This window comes from Prionailurus viverrinus, chromosome C2 (genome assembly GCF_022837055.1).
Source record: "Prionailurus viverrinus isolate Anna chromosome C2, UM_Priviv_1.0, whole genome shotgun sequence".
Classification (NCBI taxonomy): Eukaryota; Metazoa; Chordata; class Mammalia; order Carnivora; family Felidae; genus Prionailurus; species Prionailurus viverrinus.
The window spans coordinates 10,156,146-10,177,509 of record NC_062569.1 but is presented as its reverse complement, the minus strand read 5'-3'; the positions used below and the strand labels follow the sequence as shown (position 1 = coordinate 10,177,509).

Sequence of the window (21,364 nt, the reverse complement as noted above, 5' to 3'; positions counted from 1 at the left end):
ATGCCTCCTGCGTAACCCAGAAGCCCATCGCCCCCACGTGGGTCCCAGCCCCAAAGCCACGCCCCGGGGACAGGAGCAGCAGAGGCTGCCCGAGCATGTGGACAGGTCGTTTTGCGTGGTGCTGGTGCGGGCTGTGGTGTCTGAGCCGGCCCCAGCCGCTGGAGCTGTGGAGCCCAAAGAAGGAGACATGGACAGGGAGGAAGGAGATGGCATATTACGCCCTGGGTGGTTTTTTCAACGAGGAATGGGAGGGGCAACTGAGCGGGAGGCCAAGAAACTCTTATCCATGTGGCAGCGTAGAGCCCCTCCCCTTCTGGGCACCCGGGGTACACGTGGTTCATAATGGTGGGCTGCCAAGTCAGCCCCTAGGGTCGTAGATTATAATCCCATTTCCCACACGGGGAAACTAAGATTCCAGTTAGCAAAGTCTTCCGGGACTATATGCCTGAGTGCAAACCAGGTTGGTCTGACCATAAAGCCTTCCTTGATTAGCAAGGCCGCACTGCTTTCCTGATTCTAGCCTGGTCTTTTCTCTCTGGGACCGAGGCACCCAGAGGTGTTGGTCTCTTGGCTCCCAAGTTGTGCCCCAGGCCCCTGAGGTGGTCATGCCTGGCTTGGCCGGGGTGCGTGGGGGCACAGGTGCTGCTTAGGCACCACCCTCGTCCATAATAACTTCACCAGGTGGGGTGGTAGGTGGAGCACAGAAGACCTGAGCTCTAGGCCGGCATCTATGGACACTTTGCTGTGTGACCCTGGGTCAGTTGCACCTCCTCTCTGAGCCTCAGCTCCCAGTTTTTAAATAAGGTGTAGAGCTGGATGTCCTCTGAGGTCCCTGTGTGCCACCATATGTTACTGCAGATGGCATGAGGAAAGCTGCAGACAAGCCCCAGCCCTGCCGTTCAGAGCAGTGTGCCCTTGGGCTCTCTGGGCCTCAGTTTCCTCCACTCTGAGTTGAGGACAGCGGCCCCTTTCCCCATTCCCAATCACTGACCTGTCCTTTCTGATGGCCTTCGGGTGAAGCCCCCACCCTAGTAGTCTCCTGGGAGCCTCTGCAGGGGACGGGGCCTTGGTCAGGTGCTGAGGGATCCCTGGTGAGGGGTGCAGGTACTACCTTCAAGGCCATCTCCCAGCAGGGGAGTACCCAAGTATCTCCCACACTGGCTGAGGGGCCACCCTCCAAGCTGCTTTCTGTTGTCCTGAGAGCCCCTTGGATGTCCTTGGCCCAATCTCAGAGAAGGAAGTTGAGGACAGGAAAAGGCCATGGTTCCCACCTGCCTGGTTGAGCCCCGCTGAAGGCAGGCAAGGAAGGTGCCTTTCCTGCTTCTTAAGGGAACAGGGAGCATCCCACTATCAGGTTCCTGCAGGAGCAGGGAATGGATGGGGGGGGGGGGGGTGGCGGTCTTCCCTGCCTGCCTTGCCCAGGGGTCATGGCTAACCCTGTCTGTCATCTTCCCTCCTGCTTGGCCCCCACCAGGACCAGCTGAAGCAGCTGCAGGAGATCCTGGGCAGCCTGAGTCTGCAGGAGGAAAAGACACGGGCATCCCAGCTCCTCCTGAACCAGCAGGTCAACAGTGAGGCTCAGCGGAGCAGCAGCCTCGTTGCCCAGCTGCGGGCCATGGTGGCCGAGAGGGAGGCCAAGGTGCAGCAGCTGGAGCTGGAGATCGGGCAACTGGGCGTGCAGGTGAGTAGGGCCCTGGCCTGCCTCGGCCCGCCATCCATTTCCAAGCCCTGGCAAGTCCGTCCACCATCCAGAGAAAGCTCAGCAACTGCCGCTTTCCACCTGCCTTTCCTTAGGCCTCGCCATGTCCTACCTGGCTCCACTTTGGCCCTCTGCTTCCCTCTGGCTTCCCACCCATCCCCACACACCTTTCCTCTCCTTCCTCTGATGGTCTCCCTTCTCTGCATAAAACCTGTCTGGGACTCTGCGTCCCCCTTGGCCTCACTCGATCCTCCAAGGTCCAGGCTCCTCCCAGCACCCCCTCCCCCTCCCCACCTGTGGCCTTCACCCTCATGATCCAGGATGGCGGCTACAGTGCCTGGCTTTACATTCCCATTCCAGGCAGCAGGATGGCAGAAAGGAAGCCACTCTCCATCCAACTTACGAGGCCCCATGTGATAAGCTATTGCTGCTGCCCCCCTCCTGCATCTTCTCTTTTTAAAAAAAATTTTTTTTAATGTTTATTTATTTTTGAGAGAGAGAAAGACACAGAGGATGAGCAGGGGAGGGGCAGAGAGAGGGAGACACAGAATCCAAAGCACATTCCAGACTCTGAGCTGTCAGCACAGAGCCTGACGTGGGGCTCGAACTCACGGGCCGTGAGATCATGACCTGAGCCGAAGTCTGACGCTTAACAGACAGCCACCCAGGCACCCCCTGAATCTTCTTTTCACCCTTCCCTTCCCCCACACTCTGGCCATGTGGCCACCGTTTAGCTCCTTACGTGGCCCTGCTTTGTCCCCATTCCAGGCTTGTGCACATGCCTGAAGCATATGTCTTCCCTTTCCTCCCCCACTACCACTGCCTGTTCAGTGGTCCTCGGCCTTTAGGCCCTACCCAGTCATGAGCTTCTCCAGGGAGCCCCAAGGCCCACATTCTGTGTTCCATGCCCTTCCTGGGCACTCTCCCAACTCCCCGGGCACCCCCAGGCCAAACCTTTGTCACCCTATGTGATCATCTTCCTGTTTCCCCCTCTAAACTCCTCCTGAGGGGGCACACGCCATGGTGCCTCCTTGCGTGGCACAAGACTGAGCCCCCAGTGTGCTCAAAAGCGCTTAATGCTTGTCTAATGAGGGGGTTCCTTAGAGTGGTACCTTGGTGGATGCCTTGCTGGCACAGCCTGGGCTTCTAGGGGTCAGGCACCGTGGCACCGTGGACTGTCTGTGACTCCTTCCTGTGGTGGTGGTGCTCAGAGGAGAGGGGAATTGGTGGCCTCTGGGGAAAAGGATTCCATGACAGGCACACAAGTCTCCCCGTGGCAGAGAAGCCTCACAGCCAGGGTGACTGGGACAGCCAAAGGCAGTCACAGAGCAGCCCTGCCTTTCGTTCCCAGGGATCCAGGTCCAATCAAAAGTGTGGGCGCCCACGAGCCCCTCAGCCCCAGCCTCAGTGTGGTGTTGCCTGGGCTTGGTGGTTTGTCTCACAGCCGTCCATCCGCAGAGGCCAGGGTGGCCTGGGACCTCAGAAGTGGCTGTGGTAGAAAACGTTGCAGCCCCTGAGGGTGAAGGCAGGGAGCCCAGGGTTGACCAAGGCCTAGGGACAGAGTATGTGTGGCCGTGAGTGGGGGCATTGCCTTTCAGTCCTCACCCTGCTTCCCAGTGGGAAGTGAAGTCTCAAGGAGCATGTGGGAACATTCCAGTATTTTCACTCCACCACTGTCCCGCCTCCAGGCACACAACACAGAACCAATTCTTACCTCAGAGGTCATCGGCTAATTGGGAGCCACAAGAGAAGTTGGTGCACACATCTCAGGATGGGCAGGGCTGGGGGACGTGCCGGGTTGTCTGGGACTCACCCCCAACTATCCACCCCTGATGGCCTGACCTCCTGCTGGGGGCCCTCCAGTGCTCCTTCTTCTGGCCTCACCAGCTATCCAGAAGCCCGAGGTGCCAGGGGGAAAAGGGGTCCGGGAAGCCCAGCCTCCCTTCAAGACCTCTGGCCCTTGCTGTGGCCCTGCCACCCTCTATGGCCCCAGGTGTCTGGAAAGTCCAAGCGTCTCCAGCTGACAAAGGCAGCCAGCCTCAGGTCACACGTGGCATTCACCCTGTGTGGGTGGGGCTGCTCAGAGAGGTGGGCCCACTCAAAGACGTCAGCCTCCGATCTGGCCTGAATCAAAGGCCACGCACTTCCCTTTGGGACCTGAATGTAGAACAGCTTCCTGGCCTGGTCACCACCTCGCTCCATGTAGCTCCCTTTCTGAAGAGAGGCATTATTAGATGTCATTATCATGCAACGAGTGCCTTCGCCAAACAGCCTCCCTTTTCTCTCCTGAAAAGAAGCCTCTTTCATATCCCCTAAAAGCCCCGAACTCAAGCCAAGGCCCCCTCCTGCCTCCTCCAGGCTTCTGAGCCAAAGCGCTGAGCGTCGAACCTATGTCTGTTCCTTGCAGTATCTTCGGAATAAAGGAGTGGGCGAGGGGTCCGGTGGGCCTGAGGTCAACCCTGCCTACGCTAAGTTCCTGGAGGACCCGGGCCAGACGAAGTCCCCGGCCTCAGCAGGTGATCACGTTGGCAGGCTTGGATCTTCTCGGTAAGAAAAAAAGTGGGATAGAGGGGTTGGTAAGTGAATATTAATTATTCAGAAAAAAGGCTGCCTCTGCTGGGAAGCCACGGGTGCAGTTCTGAGATGACTATGCCATCCGTTGTCCTTCCAATCTGTGGGCCTCTCCTATTCCATTAGCCCTGCGTCTGCAGGGAGGAGCCGGTTAGGCTCCAGGTATTATTCCTGCCAGAACATCTGGTTGCAGCTCCCTGTAATATCCTCTCTGATCTGGCCTTGAAACGCACCTGCTTCTAGGATTTTCAAACAGACCTGTGTTGGATTGCTCAAGGCTATGATGTCTCCTGGTTCTGTCTCGTCTTGAGCAAGCAAGAGTTCTGGAAAGAAGGGCAGCAAATCCACAGGACTGCCCCGCCAGGCTTGCTGTGAGGACCAGCACCAGCCACCTCCTCGGGCTCCCCAGATCCCTGCCGGCCCCTGCTCTCCTCCCGGGTGGGGCCCAGCCGGCCTTCCCGTGGTGATGAGCCCCTTTTGCCTTCACACAGCTCGGTGACCAGCCTGGGCCACACGCTGGTGGAATCTGCTCTCACGTGGCCTTCTCTGCCCAGTCCTCATGGGGCCTCAGCCAGGTATGAACCCAGGATCTCAGAGCCCTCACAGTCCTTCCCATCCTTGATTGGTCGGCCAGTTCTGCCATCCCATCATAAGGAGGGGAAACTGAGGCCATGCCAAGTCAAAGGACTCTACCAAGTTTATACAAAGACATGGAGGGTCAGGGAGGCCCAGTGCCTTAACCAAGGTGGTAGAGCAGGTGGCTTCGGAACTTGAGTCTTGGCCTCTGGCTTGCAGTTCAGTGTCCCTTCCTGCTACCACAGAGTTAACACAGGGACTTCCAGGGCCTGGAGCCCAGCTCCTCTCCTTGTCTTCTCTTCCCCACTGAGACTCAGTCTCTAGGGCGAGAATTTCATGTCATACGGGTTACCACTTTAAGTCACTGATATCCCCTCAGCTCTCTGGCCCCTCTTTGTTGTTAGAATCAAGCCTAGTACTTAAATGGCTCCTTTGTTTTCCTGCCAGCTCGAAGACAAATGGTAGCTTTGTCCTGCCTCTGAGCCCTGTCGTGAGCCCTGCCCACTGTCCACTGGAGCCATGCTCCTGGCGTCAGCCCCCATCTCCGCCCCTTAGGCAGGTCAGCTCGGGTTCCGGGCCAGGCCTCTGAGTGGCCCTAGTCCACATATGACTTGCTCTATGGCTCCGGGCTTTCCTCCTCCCTGAGATGCTGTTTCCTAAGTAGCGCCTGAGACACTTCTAGCCTGACTTTTGGCAGCACAAGGGACCATGGGCCAAGGCCAGCCCTGCAGCGGCCCCACCCATCAGCCCCGGGGTCACAAGGGCACTTGGGGGAGAGTGGGCTACTCTGAGTGACAAGATGACTACTTCTAAGTGTGGGAGGCCTCCTGGGGCCACAGGGAGAATGGACAGGCTCCGTCTCTCTGAGCTTTTAGTCACAGTAGTGGGAGTGGGAAGAGGGACAAGATGGCCTTCAAGATCCCTTCCAGGCCTGTGTGGCCGTCACCTTTGCGCTCCACAGGGAAGCAGGAGCAGACGTGCTCCTCAGCTGTCCAGACTGCTGACTCTCAAACTTATTTCATGCACGTTACACAAATATTTACTGAACTCAACCACGTGCAGGCCCTACCCTCATGGAGCACACAGACCTCTTCCCACAGTGACAGGACGAGGAACGTGTCTATCGGGGCTGGCGTGGTGACCGTGACGGGGTATCTGGGAGGAGGGCAGGGGGGAGGGGTCAGGCCCCTTTCTCCTGCAGCTCCCTCCTACACACACCCCCTCACAAGAAAATCATGGAGGTGGCTTTGACCAGAGCTTTCTGGACTGCAGTGTGCACACAGATCAGCTGGGCATTTGCCAGGTTAGATGCAGGTTTTGACTTGGCAGGTCTGGATCCACAGGCACTGATTCAGCGACTATATAGTTTGAGCGGCAAAGCCTTAAAGTATATTTAGCAGTCAGAACATGGAGGAGTCTGCAGTCCTCAGGGCCCATCTCATCCAAGCCCCTCAGCTTTCAGAGGGAGGACCCAGGCCCAGACAGGGTAAGAGACCTGCCCGAGATCACAGAACAAGTTAGCCCCTGGGCCCGCACCCCCCCAGCCCAGCTCTCCATGTGTCCTGCGTTGCTAGAAAAGCAAACGGAGGATCACCAGGGCCTCGGGGGGAAAGATGAGGGCAAAGCAGAGAGCAGCTTGGGACTCACAAGTGGGGGGTTGGGCTGCGGACAGAGTTCACCTTCCATCTGGGCTCCAGCCAGCAGGTGAGGGGCTAGTAGGCAGGCCCGGTGGCCAGGAGGGGAGCAGTGACGGGCTAGATCAGCACTGAAGAAAACTGACCAAGTCACAAAGTGGGCTGGGCTTGAGGCCAAGCCAGGAGATGCAGGAGGGCTGGGACAGGCTGATAGGGAGACAGAGGCTAGGCATGGTGGCCAGACCACTGGCCACACAGGTGCCCAGGACACCCCAGGCCCTCAAGGGCCAAATTCCATAGCAGCCAGCCTAATTCCAGGCCCCTCCAGGGACTGGATGGACAGAGATACTGATGCAGCTCTAGCCATAGTGAGATCTGGCTGTGCAGCCAGCTAAGTGAGGTCTAGAGACTTCAGCAGGTACAGGAATAGTGGGCTGAGAAGAAGCTGGAGGAGGAAGACCATCAGGGCCAGGATGGATGGGGTTGGCTTCCTTCTCTGTGGCTATCTCTGAGGATCCCTGAATGTTCTTCCAGTCCCTCCTACCATCAGAGGTAAGTGTGTGTCTTCAGATAGCCCCTCAAATGACTTCTGCCCTCTGTACCCACCCTGGTCCCCAGGTTCTCGGACTCCCCGGAACAAAAGGGCTGGCAGGCACAAGTGACAGAGTTCAAGAGCCTCTGGCAGGCTGCTGAGGTGGAGCGCGACCGGCTCACCGAGTTTGTCACTGTCCTACAGAAACGGTAACACATGGCGCCCAGGGACATGCTGTCATGGGCCTATGTGGATGGGGGTGTGGACGGCCTGACACAAGGGCATCTTTCTTAGACAGGGGCCAGGCCTCATCTGTGACTGGGCCCACCTTCCTCGAGAGTTTGGCTCCCGCAACGTTGGTCTAGGGCATTCCCAGTCATCACTTGTGTGCTCAACTAAGTGCTTCACAGCTTTGGGGCCCTATTGTCATTCTTGTGGTTTGTCCTGTCCTATGTGTATCCAGTGGGACTGCTATGTGCATGTGGACATGTGGTGGGAGTCTCAGGGGAGAGGCTCTCTGGAGTAGGTAAATCAGTCAGACGAATCCACAAATAATTGAAGTCTCTGATGAACATGGCACCGTACTTGGCACCATTGGGAAATTTGGTGGCAAGATAGAGGCTAGACTGATGTCTGAATTACAGACAGCAAGAGAGCCGCTCATAGATGGGAGGTGAAACTTCTCTGGGGAGGAGGGAAGCATGTCACCCAAGGCAGTGGACCAGGAGGTATAGTTTTCTCCAAGGGGTTGTCGACAGACTTCCATTCAGATAAGTCAGTGCTTCTTGCTCAAGTGACCCTTTTGGCAAGAATTGCAGGTACTCAGGCCAACACATGGCCCAACCATGTGACCTCCACAGTGGAAAATATAAAGGATAGCACTGACTTCTTACCCCAACAGGGCAGGCAGCCAGGGCTCTTTGGTGACAGACAGTAGAAACCACTTCTGGTAAGTTAAGGGAAAGGCAGAGTTTTGGAAGGTGTTGGCAGATTTTAAGGGGGCAGGGCAGGAGAGGAGCCCACGGAGGGGCTTGGGAATCTTGGTTGGGGAATCTTGGTCGCAGGACCCCTTGGGTGGTCTCTCCTGGGGCACTGGAACAACACAGGCCCAGTGGCTTCCAGTTCTCATGCCAGCGGGTTGTGGGAGAGAAGGTCTAGATGGCCTGGGTTGCTCTCATGTCCAGCCCTAAACACAGGCCAGGCACCTTGCTAGAAGGACCTCCAGGTACTCACAGAATGGAGGAGGGGCAGTTTGCCACAGGGAAAAATCGAGTACCATACCAAAGAAGGAGTGAGCGGTGCTGGGAAGTGGTCGATGAATGGCCATTCCCGAAGTAGTGAGAAGTGACTAGCTATAATTGTTTTCTTTTCATGTAGTACATAGAGAAGATACGAATTTCAGATATACTCAGGGATAAGAGAAAAGTCACATTAATTTCTCTTCTGTAATTGAAATATAATGGATAGCACAAGTCTCTAGTCTATCAAATGGAAGAAACATACTCAATTTAGGATTTCTCTCCCATTTCTCTCGAGCTTCACCTGAATTTGGGGGATTTTGTGAACAAAAGTGACTTAGTTATGTATTGCTGTGTAACAAACCATTCCAAAGTTTGTGGCTTCGCACACAATGGTTTATTCTTTCTCGTGGCTCTGTGGGTTACCTAGGTAATTCTGTTCCACATAACGCCAGCCAGGATCACTCATATGACCTTGTTCAGCTGGAAGGTAGACAGAGGTGCCTCAGTTCCCTTTACTGGCCTCTCTTTCCGTGTGGTATTTCATCTGCCAGGGCCTCTCTCCATGCAGAGCTGGGATTAGGGTGAAGTGAGCAAGGTACCCAGAGCACAAAATTTAAGGAGGCACTCACTCTCAGAGTCATGCACATGTGTTTTTCTCTCAGCTGATACCCCTGACCTTTTTGGGTTCACTCTGCGGCTTTATGCCATTTTAGGGTGTGAGGGAGCTCTCTGTGGCTCTCTCAGGCCCGTTAGCCAAGACACGTGGCCATTTCTACTCTTGGGCATTGCTGTCTCCCTGGGCTGTAACTAGGAAACAGGGCCCAAGCTCCCTCTGCATTCGTATCCCCTCCAAACTTATTTGGATTTCTGACCCCAAAGTGCAGGACCTGCCTTTCTCTGAGATCCCCAGTTCTATTCCTTTCTTTATCTAGAGAGTCTGTTCTGGTCTTGCGGGGGGCATGCGGGGAGGCAGAGTTTCCCCCTCTCATACACGCCCTATCACTTCTAGCTGCCTCAGGCCCCCTGCAATTCCCCAGTCTTGTGTCCGCATCCTGGAGAAACCACTGTGCTCTGCTTGGGATCCCCTCACCCCCTCACCTGGTGCAGGTAGACTGAAGATAAAAATAGAGCTGGTCATCTGTTTCCCTTCTCTCAAATCCTGTGTCCAGTGTTCTGTGTCTCTTGACCTGCTGTCCAGTGTCTGAAAACAGTATGTTTCATACGTTTTAGCCATTTTTCTAGCTGTTTACACAATAGGAGGGGCTAGTCGGCTTAGTCTGCCGTGACAGAAGTCACTAAATTTGTCTCCTTTTGAAAAGCATATAGTTGGCTTTGTTTTTAAATTCAATCTGTGAATTTGTGTTTGAGGATGTGATTTTAACCCATTTTAATTTTTACAATATTTGGAAATATTTTGATCAATTAAATTAATAGTTTCTATTTGCCATGATTTTTCTTTGCTCCTTTTTCTCCATTCTCCTCCTTTATATTGGCTGGGTCGGGTTTTATTTCCCTCTCTTCTATACAAGTTTGGAAGTTATATATTCTATCTTCTATTTTAGTGGTCACCTGCACTCTTTTAACATAGAGTTTCAGCAAGTCTAAAGTCAGTAGAATTCTTTATTATCCCTTTGAGCAATAGGATACATTTAAAGTTTTGCTTTGTTTTGTTTTAGTAATCTCTACCCCCAACGCAGAGCAAATCTCTGCTCAAATTCACAATCCTGAAATCAAGAGTCGCTTGCTCTCCCGACTGAGCCAGCCAGGCACCTCGAATAGTTGATTCCCCTTTTTGTGTCTTCCATGTTACTGGACTCTAATATTTGTCTATTACAGCACATTCTTTTTACAAAATCCTCCAAAATTAACCCTCCAAATTCACCTTTTAAAAAATTAGTCAGTATCCCTTTACTTTGGCCAACGTATTTAAAAATGTCTTCCTTCACTGTTCCTTCTCGCATCTCAATCTCCCCTCTGGGTTCAGTTTCCTTCTTACCAAAGTGCGTCCTTTAGTTCAATAAGACTACGTGGATGGTAAACTCCCTGTGTCTTTATTTACTTTGGAATCTTTATTCTGCCTTTCTCTTGAAGGACAAGTTCCCTAGGCACAGAATTCTTGGTAGCTGGAGGCCATGAAAGCCCATTGTCATTGAGCATCCATTGTTGCCAAAAAGAAATCTGCTATCAGTTTGATTGTGGTTCCTTCCTAGTTATGTCCTTTCTCTCTAGAAGTCTTTTCAGATATTCTCTTTGTCTTTGGTATTTTGAAGTCTCCCTGTGATGTGTCTAGGTATTGTATTTCGCTTTATTTTTCCTACTTAGGAACTGGTATGCCTTTTCTTTCTGAGGACTTCAGTCTATACATTACCAAGGACTCACTCCACGTGTTGCCTCTCCCCATTGTTTCAGTTCCTTTCATCTAAAATGCCTCATCGGGAAGCCTGGGTGGCTCAGTGGGTTGAGCAACTGACTCTTGATTTCAGCTCAGGTCTGATCTCAGGGTTCGGTGAGATCGAGCCCCGCGTCAGGCTCCCTGCTGAGCACAGACCCTGCTTGGGATTCAGGATTCTCTTTCTCCCTCTCTCTCGGCCCCTCCCCTGCTTGCATATGCTCACTTGCTCTCTCCCTCAAAATAAATAAACTTTAAAAGTAAAATAAAATAAAATGTCTAGTCAGCCTATGTTAGACCTTCTTTCCTCTGCAACTCTTAAAGTTTCTCAATATTTTGGGCTGATAACTGCATAGTTTCTTCAAATCTGCATTCCATCTCATTAAACCTCTTCAGCTACACTTCATTTGCCATGAAACCTATTTTAATAATTGTAATTTTCATTTCTAGCAGCTCTTTTTTGTGTAAAACCCCTTGTTCTCTTTCTTTTTTTTTAAATGTTTATTTATTTTCAGAGAGAGTGAACAGGGAGAGGGGCAGAGAGAGAGAGAGAGAGAGAGAGAAAGAGGGAGAGAGAGAATCCCAAGCAGACTCCACACTGTCAGCTCAAAGCCTGGCGTGGGGCTCAAACTCATGAACCACAAGGTCATGACCCAAGCTGAAATCAGGAGTTGGGTGCTCAACCCACTGACCCAGCCATGCACCCCTCCTGTTCTCTTTCTTATTTGTTCTTTCATTAAGATTTCTTGCTTTTCTCCTTGTAATAATATGAAACCTACTTCATCCCTTGAAAGTTACTCTATCATCTTCATTACTTCTTGGGACCCTAAGTAACGTCTGTTACCTCCCCCTCACAGTGAATTATTTCTCTATGTGTTTTGTATTTTTGTGTTGTTTCTGTAAGCTTTTCTTCAATGCTGTTGTTTTTTCCTTCTTGTGGGAATTCTTGGGTTATGAAAGTGCTCCTACAGAATGGTTCTGCTTTTGTTTCTGTGGAGCTTTGGGGGTGTCAGTGGTCTCTGAGTGGTACTTTATTGGTTTAGGATTTCCTGAGCACCTGAAGTGCTGGCCTTGTGGTTCAATTTTCTCATGATCGGTGCTTCCCCACCAACACATTTAAGGCCCAGTAGATTGCAAGCTTCCTTACCACTTCCCCAGCTTACAGATGGATTTTGTCTAAGTCTCTTATTGCAAACAAGGCATTCTTTTGAGGCTTCCAGAATTATACAGGGAGCTTCCTTGCAGCTTGCTGCCTTATAGGAGCCCACGTTTACAGCTTCTACACTCAACATTGGCCTCAAAATACCCTGCTTTATGCGGTCCCTGGGTAGCTCAGTCCGTTAAGCATCGGACTCGATCTTGGCTCAGGTCATGATCCCGTCCCGAGTCAGGCTCCACACCGAGTGCCGAGCATGCTTGGGATTCTCTCTCTCCCTCTCTTTCTCTGCCCTTCCCCTGCTCATGGTGTCTCTCTCTCAAAATAAATAAATATTTTTTTAAATCCTTGCTTTATGTGATTGGAAGTTTTATTAGTTTTCTATTACAAACATATACTTACTTATTGTAAAAAGCCTCCTTTTCCAACCTGCCACTCCCCATTTCTCATAGAAAAGAACTGTCAGAACTTCTAAAATGTTTTCTTTGCACATCCAACAATGTATATGCAAATATATGTGTATACATCTGTGCACATATATGCACATACATTTTTATTAAAAGATGGACTCACACTAAACACATCTTTACATTTTTGTTAAGAGTATACCACTGTTAGGTTTCTAAATGTGGAATCATTGGGTCATAGAATGTGTACATTTAGATGTTTACAAATAATGGCAGATTACCATTTTAAAATGAATTCATTTACATTCCCACCAATGATGTGAACTATCCACCATTTCCCCATAGCGTCACGTCTACAAAGTTTTATCAGTGCATAATGTTTTTGCCAAGCTAATTAAGGAACACTATTATCTCATGGTTGTTTTTAGCTACTTTGCTATAACTAAAAGTGGGGATGAGCATATTTTTCACCTGTTTCCAGCCTTTCACATGTTCTTTTCTGTTAAATATATATTCATACTATTGCACATTTTTAAAAAGAGTTGTTTATGTTTTTTCTTTACATCTGTAAAGAGCTTTTTATGAATTATGTATATAGTATTATGTATGTAATATGTAATATTACATACATTTGTCTCCATAAAGGTATTATATCATTTATATTAAATTAGTTCCTGGGCATGGGGACCTCCTCATCTGAGCATCCCCACATTTAAAGTCCTCACGAAAGCAAAATTTTTAACATGAAAACATTCACTAATGACTTGCCTTACTTAACATTGTTCACTTTACGCTGCCATTGGGTCACTTTGGTCAGACTCTTAAAATATAATGAAAATCGGGGCTCCTGGGTGGCGCAGTCGGTTAGGCATCCGACTTCAACCAGGTCACGATCTCGCGGTCTGTGAGTTCGAGCCCCGCGTCAGGCTCTGGGCTGATGGCTCGGAGCCTGGAGCCTGTTTCAGATTCTGTGTCTCTCTCTCTCTCTGCCCCTCCCCCGTTCATGCTCTGTCTCTCTCTGTCCCAAAAATAAATAAAAAAACGTTGAAAAAAAATTAAAATATAATGAAAATCAATTACAAAGTAAAAAGGCAAATTAACAAAAAATCTGGCATGTCATGAGGTTGATGATGCCCACGATGTTAGGGAGCTGTTAGAAAGCCATGGCAAACAAGATTCTAGCTGAATTAGCCCAGTAAATGATTAAAGAAGAACAAATCGGTGAGAATGCAGACTGGTCAAAAGAGAACACTCAGAATACCAGTGAGAAGTGTCGAGTAGAAAGTGAAATCTGCAGAGGCCGGAGAAGGAGCAGCCCCAGACCAGGCCACAGGTGGAGGAATGAGAAGGATGTGAGCTTTTGTGTGTGTTTAGAAGAAAAGCTGTGGGGCCTGCTGATCAATCGGAAGCAGAGAGCAGTGAGGAAGAGAGAGAAGGCAAGAATGACGCTCAGGTATTTAGGCCAAGCACCTCTATGGGCAGTGGTGACATTTATCAAGATTCCTCGAGGATGGCACATTTTGGGAGGAGAAACCAAAAGTTCGATCATTCCTAAACGTTGTCAGACTTCGTAAAGTGCTTTACCATTTATATGGTGTTTGCTGTTAGTTTCTTATTTTCCCTATCACGAACCTAAACAAAATGCAAACATTACTGAAATACACGGCAGGAAAATGAAAGCCCCTCACCCACGGACGACAGTCAGTGAGTGCTGCAGACCCCTGCTTTCAGCTCACTGGCTGAATTTCGTTAGCACTAGTATCTATTTGGTTTTAAATTTTTAATCTGTTATAAATTTTTTAATTAGGTCATATATTATGCATAATCTGCTACTTCACTCAGTAATAAATCTCAGACATCCCCTTCATATCAGCACACATCCTTTTTATGGTTAAGGAGTTTTTTACGCGCGAATCCACTATGATTTATTTATCCTTTATTTACGTAAATGGCATTATATTGTATATATTCTTGTGGCACTTGTTTTTTTCTTCACCAGTCCTACAGTCTGGAGATCCGTGTTTATACACGTAGCTCTGCCTCCTCCTTTCCTGTTGTCGGAGCAGTGCTGTCCGTTAGAACTTTCTCTGATGCCGGAGGTGTTCTGCAGCTCGGCTGTCCAATGCAGCGGCCGTTAGCCACATGTGGCTCTGATCAGTTGAAACGTGGCTAGTGTGACTGAAGAACTGAATTTTTTGTTTCATCTTCACTAATTTCAACTTAAAACAGCTACATGTGGACATGAGGCTGCACTGTGTTGAACAGGACAATCTGTCATATTCCGTCACATTCCGTGGTATGAATATTTGCCACTTGTTCTGTATTCCCCCTGTTGATGGGCCTATAGGTTGTTTTTTTTTTTTTTTTTGCTCTTGCAAATTAAGTCTCAAGGAACATGCTTGAACAAGTCATGTTAGTAGCTGTATAACTGTGTTATTGTACAGTTTTGTGTTAGCAGTTGTATACTGTTCATAACTGTCACCATTCTGCTCCTTCTTGACTCTTACCACTTCCTCCAACACTGTAAATTTCCAGGCCTCCACTCCGATTTGCATATGTGTAGACGACCCTTTGCTTCGGCTAAATTTCAGGAGTGCTGGCCTTCTAGCTGAGCCTTTCATATCACAAAAGTCTGGAATGCCATACCTAGACTCAGGAAAGACCTTAGGCCCAGCCCCAGCGGATTAAACAAATCCTTCAGGTGCAATGGCCGAATAGCAATATCTTCAAGTCCCAAGAACTCAGGATAGACATACAGAACATAATAATGAGTAATAACAATAAATAATAATAAACAGAAAGCAATCACTAACCCCAAGGAAAGCAAAAAATTAAATAAGAAAACGTGATCATTACCGTGCCACATGTCTAAATAATCGCTCTAATGTAACCTGTGGTAGACAGGATTTTGTCCCCTATGCCCTTTGCTTGCTGCTGTTGTGCCTGTGACTACTTTATGATATGTGCAAAAGGGACTTTGCAGATGCAATTACAGTTATGGGCCCTAAAATAGGAAGATTATCCTGGATTACCAGGTGGGCCCAATCTAATCACTTGAGCCCTTAAAAGCAGAGAAATTTCTCCAGCTGGGGTCAGTGAGAGAGATGCCGTGGAAGAAGTCAGAGAGAGTCAAAGCATGCTAAGGGGTGTCTGGTTGGCTTTGAAGATGGAGAGGCCCAAGTGGCCTCTGAAACATGAAAATCACCCATCCAACAGCTAATGGGAAACAGGGACCTCAGTCCTTCCATTGGAACTGAATCCCTTCAATAACTGAATGAGCCTGGATGTGGATTTTCCCCCCCAGAACCTCCAGGTAAGAACCCAGGTCAGGCAACACCAGAACCTGGAGCAGAGAAACCAACAGAGCCTGCCGGACCTCTGGCTTACAGAACTGTGAGGTGATAAGTGTGTGTTGCTTTAAGCTGCTGAGTTTGTGGTAATTTGTTACAGCAGCAATGGAAAACTAATACACCACCTACTATTAATTCAGCTGGGAAATGGTAATGTAACTACACTGGGAAGCGGAGGGGTAATTCTGTTTGGTAAGGGGAGAAGGCCAAAATAAAACTAAATTCTCATGTTGCACGACAGGAAATTGAAAGATTATATTGAAACCTTAAAAATAGCAGCGTGGGCATCTGTAGAAATATGGCAGTAAATATTCAGAGAAACAGCTAAAAGTGTTCTAAGTGATTGCTTCTGGAGAGCCGGAAATGGGAGTGGGCAGGAGTGCGAGAGGCTGGCGAGCTTTTCATTTTGAGCCTTGGAGAGAACTATATGGTTTTCAAACGCATGTTCCTCGGTTCCTGCGGTAAAAATAAAGAACCGGTCACAGCACCGCCAGGGCACGACGTGCCTGCCTCTCTGAGGGCCAGAGCAGGTGGGGCGGGGCTGCCCCTGCCTGCCCCCAGGGGATGGACGGCAGCCCCTCCTGTCTCATCACCAGGGTGGAGGAGAGCAACAGCAAGCTTCTGGAATCAGAGAAGAAGCTGCAGGAAGAACGGCAACGCACCGTGGTGCTGGAGCAACACCTGGAGAAGATGCGCCTGGAGCCTGGGAGGACGTCAGTCTGTCAGAGAGCAGCCCCCAGGAGCAAAGCAGGTAGGGACTGGCCCAGGGCCCCCAGCCGCAGGGGGTGGCCTTGCCGTTAACGGGAGAGCCCGCCAGCGGCAACCACTTCAGCCCCGTCCAGAAGCAAGCATGGGGGAGCGGAGGCCTCCATCGGGGCGGAGCTCGTCCTGCCCCTGCTGCTGGGCGTCTTCTTCCCCAGGCCTCCTCTTCAGAGCCAGGAGCCCCAGAAGGCCATCGGTCCACGTGGCTCTGACCCAGCCCACCTGTGAGCCCTCATAAAAGTGGCAGTGCCTCTGCTAAACGCTCTCAGCTACCACCACCACTGCCTGTCACCCCCACCCCAGCCCTTAACCCTCTGTCCCCAGCTGACTTTGTTTAGAGTTGGTCATGAGGCGAAGTTGGCCTGCTGAGGAGGCCAGAACAGCAGCAGTGGCTGACCGGGAGAAGAATCCCTCTCTGCTTGCTACAGCAGTAGAGCATAAGCAGGGATGGAGTGGCTTCTCCGCAGGCTTGGGGACCAGGCTTCTCTGTCTTGTGTGCCGTCATGCTCAACATGCAGCTTCCATGGTCTAAGGTGGCCGCTTCGGCCTCCCCACCAGCAGCACGAAGGGCAGGAGGGAAGGGACGTCCTGCTCCTTACCTTTTAAGGGCATGGTCCTAAGGTTGGTTGCTCGTGTCACTTCTGCCTTCACCCCCTGACCACACCTAGCTGCACAGGGAGATTTTGTTGTCCTAAACGAAAAGATCTAGCGCCGTAACCCAGTCGTTCTCAAGGTGCCGTCCCTGGACCAGCAGCATCGGCATCTTGTGAGGCTGTGGCCAGATGGGGGTGCAGGATGCCAGAACCAGAAGCCAAAGAAGGAAGAACCGTTAGTGTGGAGGGGCTAGGCCTGCCTCCCTCTGACGTCCCCATCCCAACCTCCCACAGGCTCTGGAGTGAGGTGCTACCCCCACTGCCCTGTCTCTCAACACTCCACTACATCCCCCAGCCGTCCCCTAGCAAGGACACTCAGACCTTTGTCCCCAGCCCAGATGAGATGAGAACATTTCAGAAGGATGGGCCAGAAGTGAGGCACAAAGCAGGAGTTGTACCCTTCTCCTTTCTCCAACCAGCAGGGCCCAGGACTCAAGGGGCCTTCCAGGAGCTGCTGAGAATCCAGGCTGGGGAAGGTCCCCAGCTGACTCTCCTGGGCCCTCAGGAACAGGTCCTCTAGGGAGGTGGTATTTCTAGGCTTTGGGCTTACCTCCTGAGTAACCTAACCAGGGGGTGCTAAGGCGCGGCAGGAAAAACCGTTTTGGTTCTGCCCAAATAGCAAGGGGCAGCTGCCTGAGAAAAAGTGTTCATGTGGCCTTTGCCACCTGCTGGCCTGTGACATGGGCAGAGCACCACCCCACCTGTAGAATGAGGAGACCTGATTCTGGAATTTGGCCCCTCCACAGCAGTTCCCCTCCAGTGGGGAAGGTGGATAATAACCAAACAAGCCACTAAAAGACATGCTAAGTCAGAGGAGGTGATAGGAGGTGCTGAGAGCGGCTGGTTTCCATCAGGGACAGGGGAGGGGGCTAGTGAAGACCTCATGGAAGAGTTGACATCTGAGCAGAGACACTGGCAGGGACAGGGGATGAGCATACAGATACCCGAGGGAAGACAAGCGCAAGGGCACTGTGTGAGAGCTTAGCTGGAGGCTTGAAGGAACAGCAAGTGAGGCCGGAGTACAGCCGGCCAGAGGGGAGGAGAATATGAGGCAAGGTCAAAGAAGTGACAAGGTACTAAAGAGGTGGTCAGATCACATAGGCCCTGAGGTATAAATGTGAGTTCACCTGGCCTCACAAAGCTCTAGAGGCAAGAACTATCATCCTCATTTTATAGGTGAGAAAACCAGCTCAGAGAGGTTGATGGTTTGCCTGAGGCCACACAGCAAGGGGGTGAAAGCCAAGTCTACTGACTCCAGGCGATTTTCCCTGGGCCACACTATCCCTGAGAACCAGCACAGGTTTTCTGATGCTGTGATTGTGCCCAAATTCCCTACCCATTGGCTTTGATTTCCTTTTCTGAGCATTCTGTGGCCTCTGGCCCTGGCCACACTGGATCCCCTGTAGGTATGTAGGGAGCTGCTGGTCAGGGTTGGCTCTGGAGGTGGGGGGTCCAGTGGTGTGAGGGCATCAGAGGCAGTGATGGTCTAGACTCAGGCTCAGTGTGCAGGGCAGATCTCAGTCCCAGCTGCCTTCCAGAAACTTGTCAAGGGCAAAGTTGGAGACAATAACGAGAGGAACCACCCTGGTACAAGGCAAGCAGAATCAGGGCCGTAGCAGACAGCACAGCCTGAGTCCAAGGGAACGCAGAGCAGGCATCAGGAGGGCTTCTAGAGGGAGGCAGCCCTCGTGCTGCATCTTAAAAAACCCTTTTTTTTTTTTTTTTAAATTGAGGTATAGTTGACACACAATGTTAGTTTCAGGTGTCCAACATAGTGATTTGACAACTTATATGTTATGCTATGCCTTGTCCTTCATCTTGGAGGAAGTATAATGTTTCAGCAAATGGAAAAGCAGGAAATAGGCAGTGGAGGTGGGGAAGGAGGGGAGAAGGAGAGCATTTACACAGGGCCATGGTGTCATCACAGAAAGTGGCTGCCACTGCCCCACAGGTCTGCCCACCTCCAACACCAGGCACAACCCGAATGGGAGTGAAAGGAAGGACCCCTCCTTCACCCAGCTCTCCAACGTGCCCATGGAATCACAGATGGAGGAGCTGACCACCAGGTGCTCTCTTGCCCCACCTTCCTGAGGGTGGCATTGTCTGGGTGGAGGTGCTCCGATGGGCGGAAGGATCGTGTCCCTCCCCCTTTGACTTCTGTCTGCCCCGAGGTCGGCCTGCCTGGGTTCTGGGCCTGCGATTCAGCAACTGGCAATCAGAGGGCAGAGAGACCCAGCCATATCCCTGATGACCTCAAAGTCCCAAGAGAAGTTTTACCAAGTGTGGGTTGCTAAACCCTCTTTTCTCACTCAAACTTTTCAGGGTCAGAGACCATGGTATTCAAAGAAGGATGGGGAGGACCTTTACAAAGTAGTCCTCCTCCTTGAGGCAGCCAACATTCGGGGGGATACTGGGTGCCAGGCCCAGGGCTGTGGGTGGGCCCAGAGAACAATCCCACATGGTATTCCCCCAAGGGTCTGTGGGAGGAGGGGACGGGTCCAGGAGAACCCTGAGCCTAAAGAACAACCATGCCAGCAGCCCTGTTCCCAGCGCCCTTTACACATGCACGCACCCCCATGTATGCCCGCACGGCCACGCTAAGCCCTTTCTTCATGTGGCCCAGGCTGGCCATCCAGGCGGAGGAGAATGAGATGCTGAAGGCTGCCCTGGGCAGCGCCCTGCGTGGCAAGGAGGAGGACTTCCGTATGTACCACGAGACCCTGGGCCAGGTGAAAGGGGTCTTCCTGCAGGCCCTGCGGCAGCAGAAGGTGGACAAGCACTAGGACGGTGGCTCAGTGTCAGCCTGGCTGGACGAGGCAGCCTTAGGCTCTGAGAGGATGAGGCTCTGTCGACTCCATCTGCTCTGGCAGCCAACCTGGGGCAACCAGCTCAGCCCCTTCTCCCAGAAGAGGTTCCCCGAGGGTGACCAAAGCCAACATCTCAGACCAGGAGGGCAAAGGAAAAACCCTGGTTGAGCCCTGCCGGAGACCCTGGACAGGCGTGGATACGGCAGGGGAGGAGGCCCAGCTGTCTGCTCAGCACCGGCGTGAGCTCTTGGACAACAAGCTGTCTGTGAACAGACGGCGGTCCCCTGGGCAGGTGCTCACCACCCTTGTCCTAGGACCTAGCTGGGAGTCCCTGTCTGCCCACATGGCTCCATATGCACAGGCGAGCCCTTCGTGCTCCAGCTGGGAGCGTCCCTCAGGCCACCCAGACCCACCCCCCACCCCCGACCAGGGCATATCCCCCCCATTCTCCCCTCCATGGCTCCATCCGTGGCCACCCCCAACCTTTGCAGCCTTGGGGACATGTGCTCCCAGCCACTTTGTCAGCCCGCTCTTCAGGGGTCTTCCTTAGATGCAGACCCTCAGACTTGTAATAATAATGATTATTTTCATAGTCGCCACAGGTCCTAGTGAGTGAGCATCTATTGTGGAAACCTGACCCCATCTAGTCCTTTAGTAACCCAAGGATTTGTTGGGTTACCCTATTTTGTAGGGTTAATAGGTTAATAGTAACCCTATTTTGCAGATGAAGAAACTGAGGCTTATAGAAAGAAGCTGGGCTAACATTTAACCCTCCAGTTGAGCAATTAGCCAGGACGGGAGTGCCCACCCTCAGCCAGCCGCTCTGGGGGTTGCCTCTGTTTGCTTCCAAAAAGGCTGCCTCTAGTGGATGCTGGTGGTGGAGGGCAGGTGCGGAGCTGGGCCGGAGCTCCAGGCAGGAGGATTCCGAGGCAGCGAGCCCAGGCAAAGGCATGGTGTTCCTCCCTCACGACCACACAGGGGAGCTCTGGGAGGGCTGCGGCAGGAGAGCCCCCACGTCCCTCTGTAACTGTCACAGGCTCACTCCCTGCTTCACTGCACTTACAGCCATGGGGAGGGGTGGCCCTAAGGAAAGCCATCCACAGCCACACACACCGACCAGACCCCCTGGCCACACCTGTGTGCACACAGGCCCACACAAAGGCACAGATGCACACAAATACCTACACCCGGGCGTACGCAGCCATACGTGAGCGGCGTTCACACCCCCAGACACGGGCTTGTGCTCACACTCCCACACGTGAAGACCAGTCACTAGCACAGTGACTCACAGATGTGGGGGCACATGCCGTGCAAATACCTCCTCCCGAAGGGAAGCCACCTGGGGCCCCTGGGACCCTGTCTGCTCAGGCCCTTCCTCGGGGATGGGGCCTTGGAGGTATTCTGTGTTGCCCCACAGTCGGGAAGCCCCGGACCCTGCCTGGAGTGACAGGTCTAGAGGCTCCTCGGCAAGTGAAGGCCAACAGGATGAAGCAGCAGTCCTGATGGGGTCCTAAGGGTCCCTGGAAAGGAAGAGCTCTCCTCCAGTTCTTGGTGGAGGGAAATGGCCAGGCAGTGCCGGAGGGACTG

The 21,364-nt window shown here is 51.8% G+C and overlaps 1 protein-coding gene across 6 annotated transcripts in view; it reads left to right on the top strand.

Moving 5' to 3' along the window:
* Window positions 1–21,364, top strand: part of CCDC13 (coiled-coil domain containing 13) — a 55,391-nt gene that overhangs the window by 33,018 nt on the left and 1,009 nt on the right. For 5 of the 6 annotated variants that reach the window (XM_047876189.1, XM_047876186.1, XM_047876188.1 and 2 more), the window contains 7 exons: window positions 1,475–1,681; window positions 4,107–4,246; window positions 4,762–4,845; window positions 7,099–7,221; window positions 16,152–16,306; window positions 18,922–19,036; window positions 19,594–20,372. In XM_047876189.1, the coding sequence (XP_047732145.1) occupies window positions 1,475–1,681; window positions 4,107–4,246; window positions 4,762–4,845; window positions 7,099–7,221; window positions 16,152–16,306; window positions 18,922–19,036; window positions 19,594–19,753 (984 nt within the window). In that variant the 3' untranslated portion in view covers window positions 19,754–20,372. Of the gene's footprint in view, window positions 1–1,474; window positions 1,682–4,106; window positions 4,247–4,761; window positions 4,846–7,098; window positions 7,222–16,151; window positions 16,307–18,921; window positions 19,037–19,593; window positions 20,373–21,364 lie in introns of those variants that run through there. The other variant, XM_047876187.1, reaches the window with a different exon arrangement.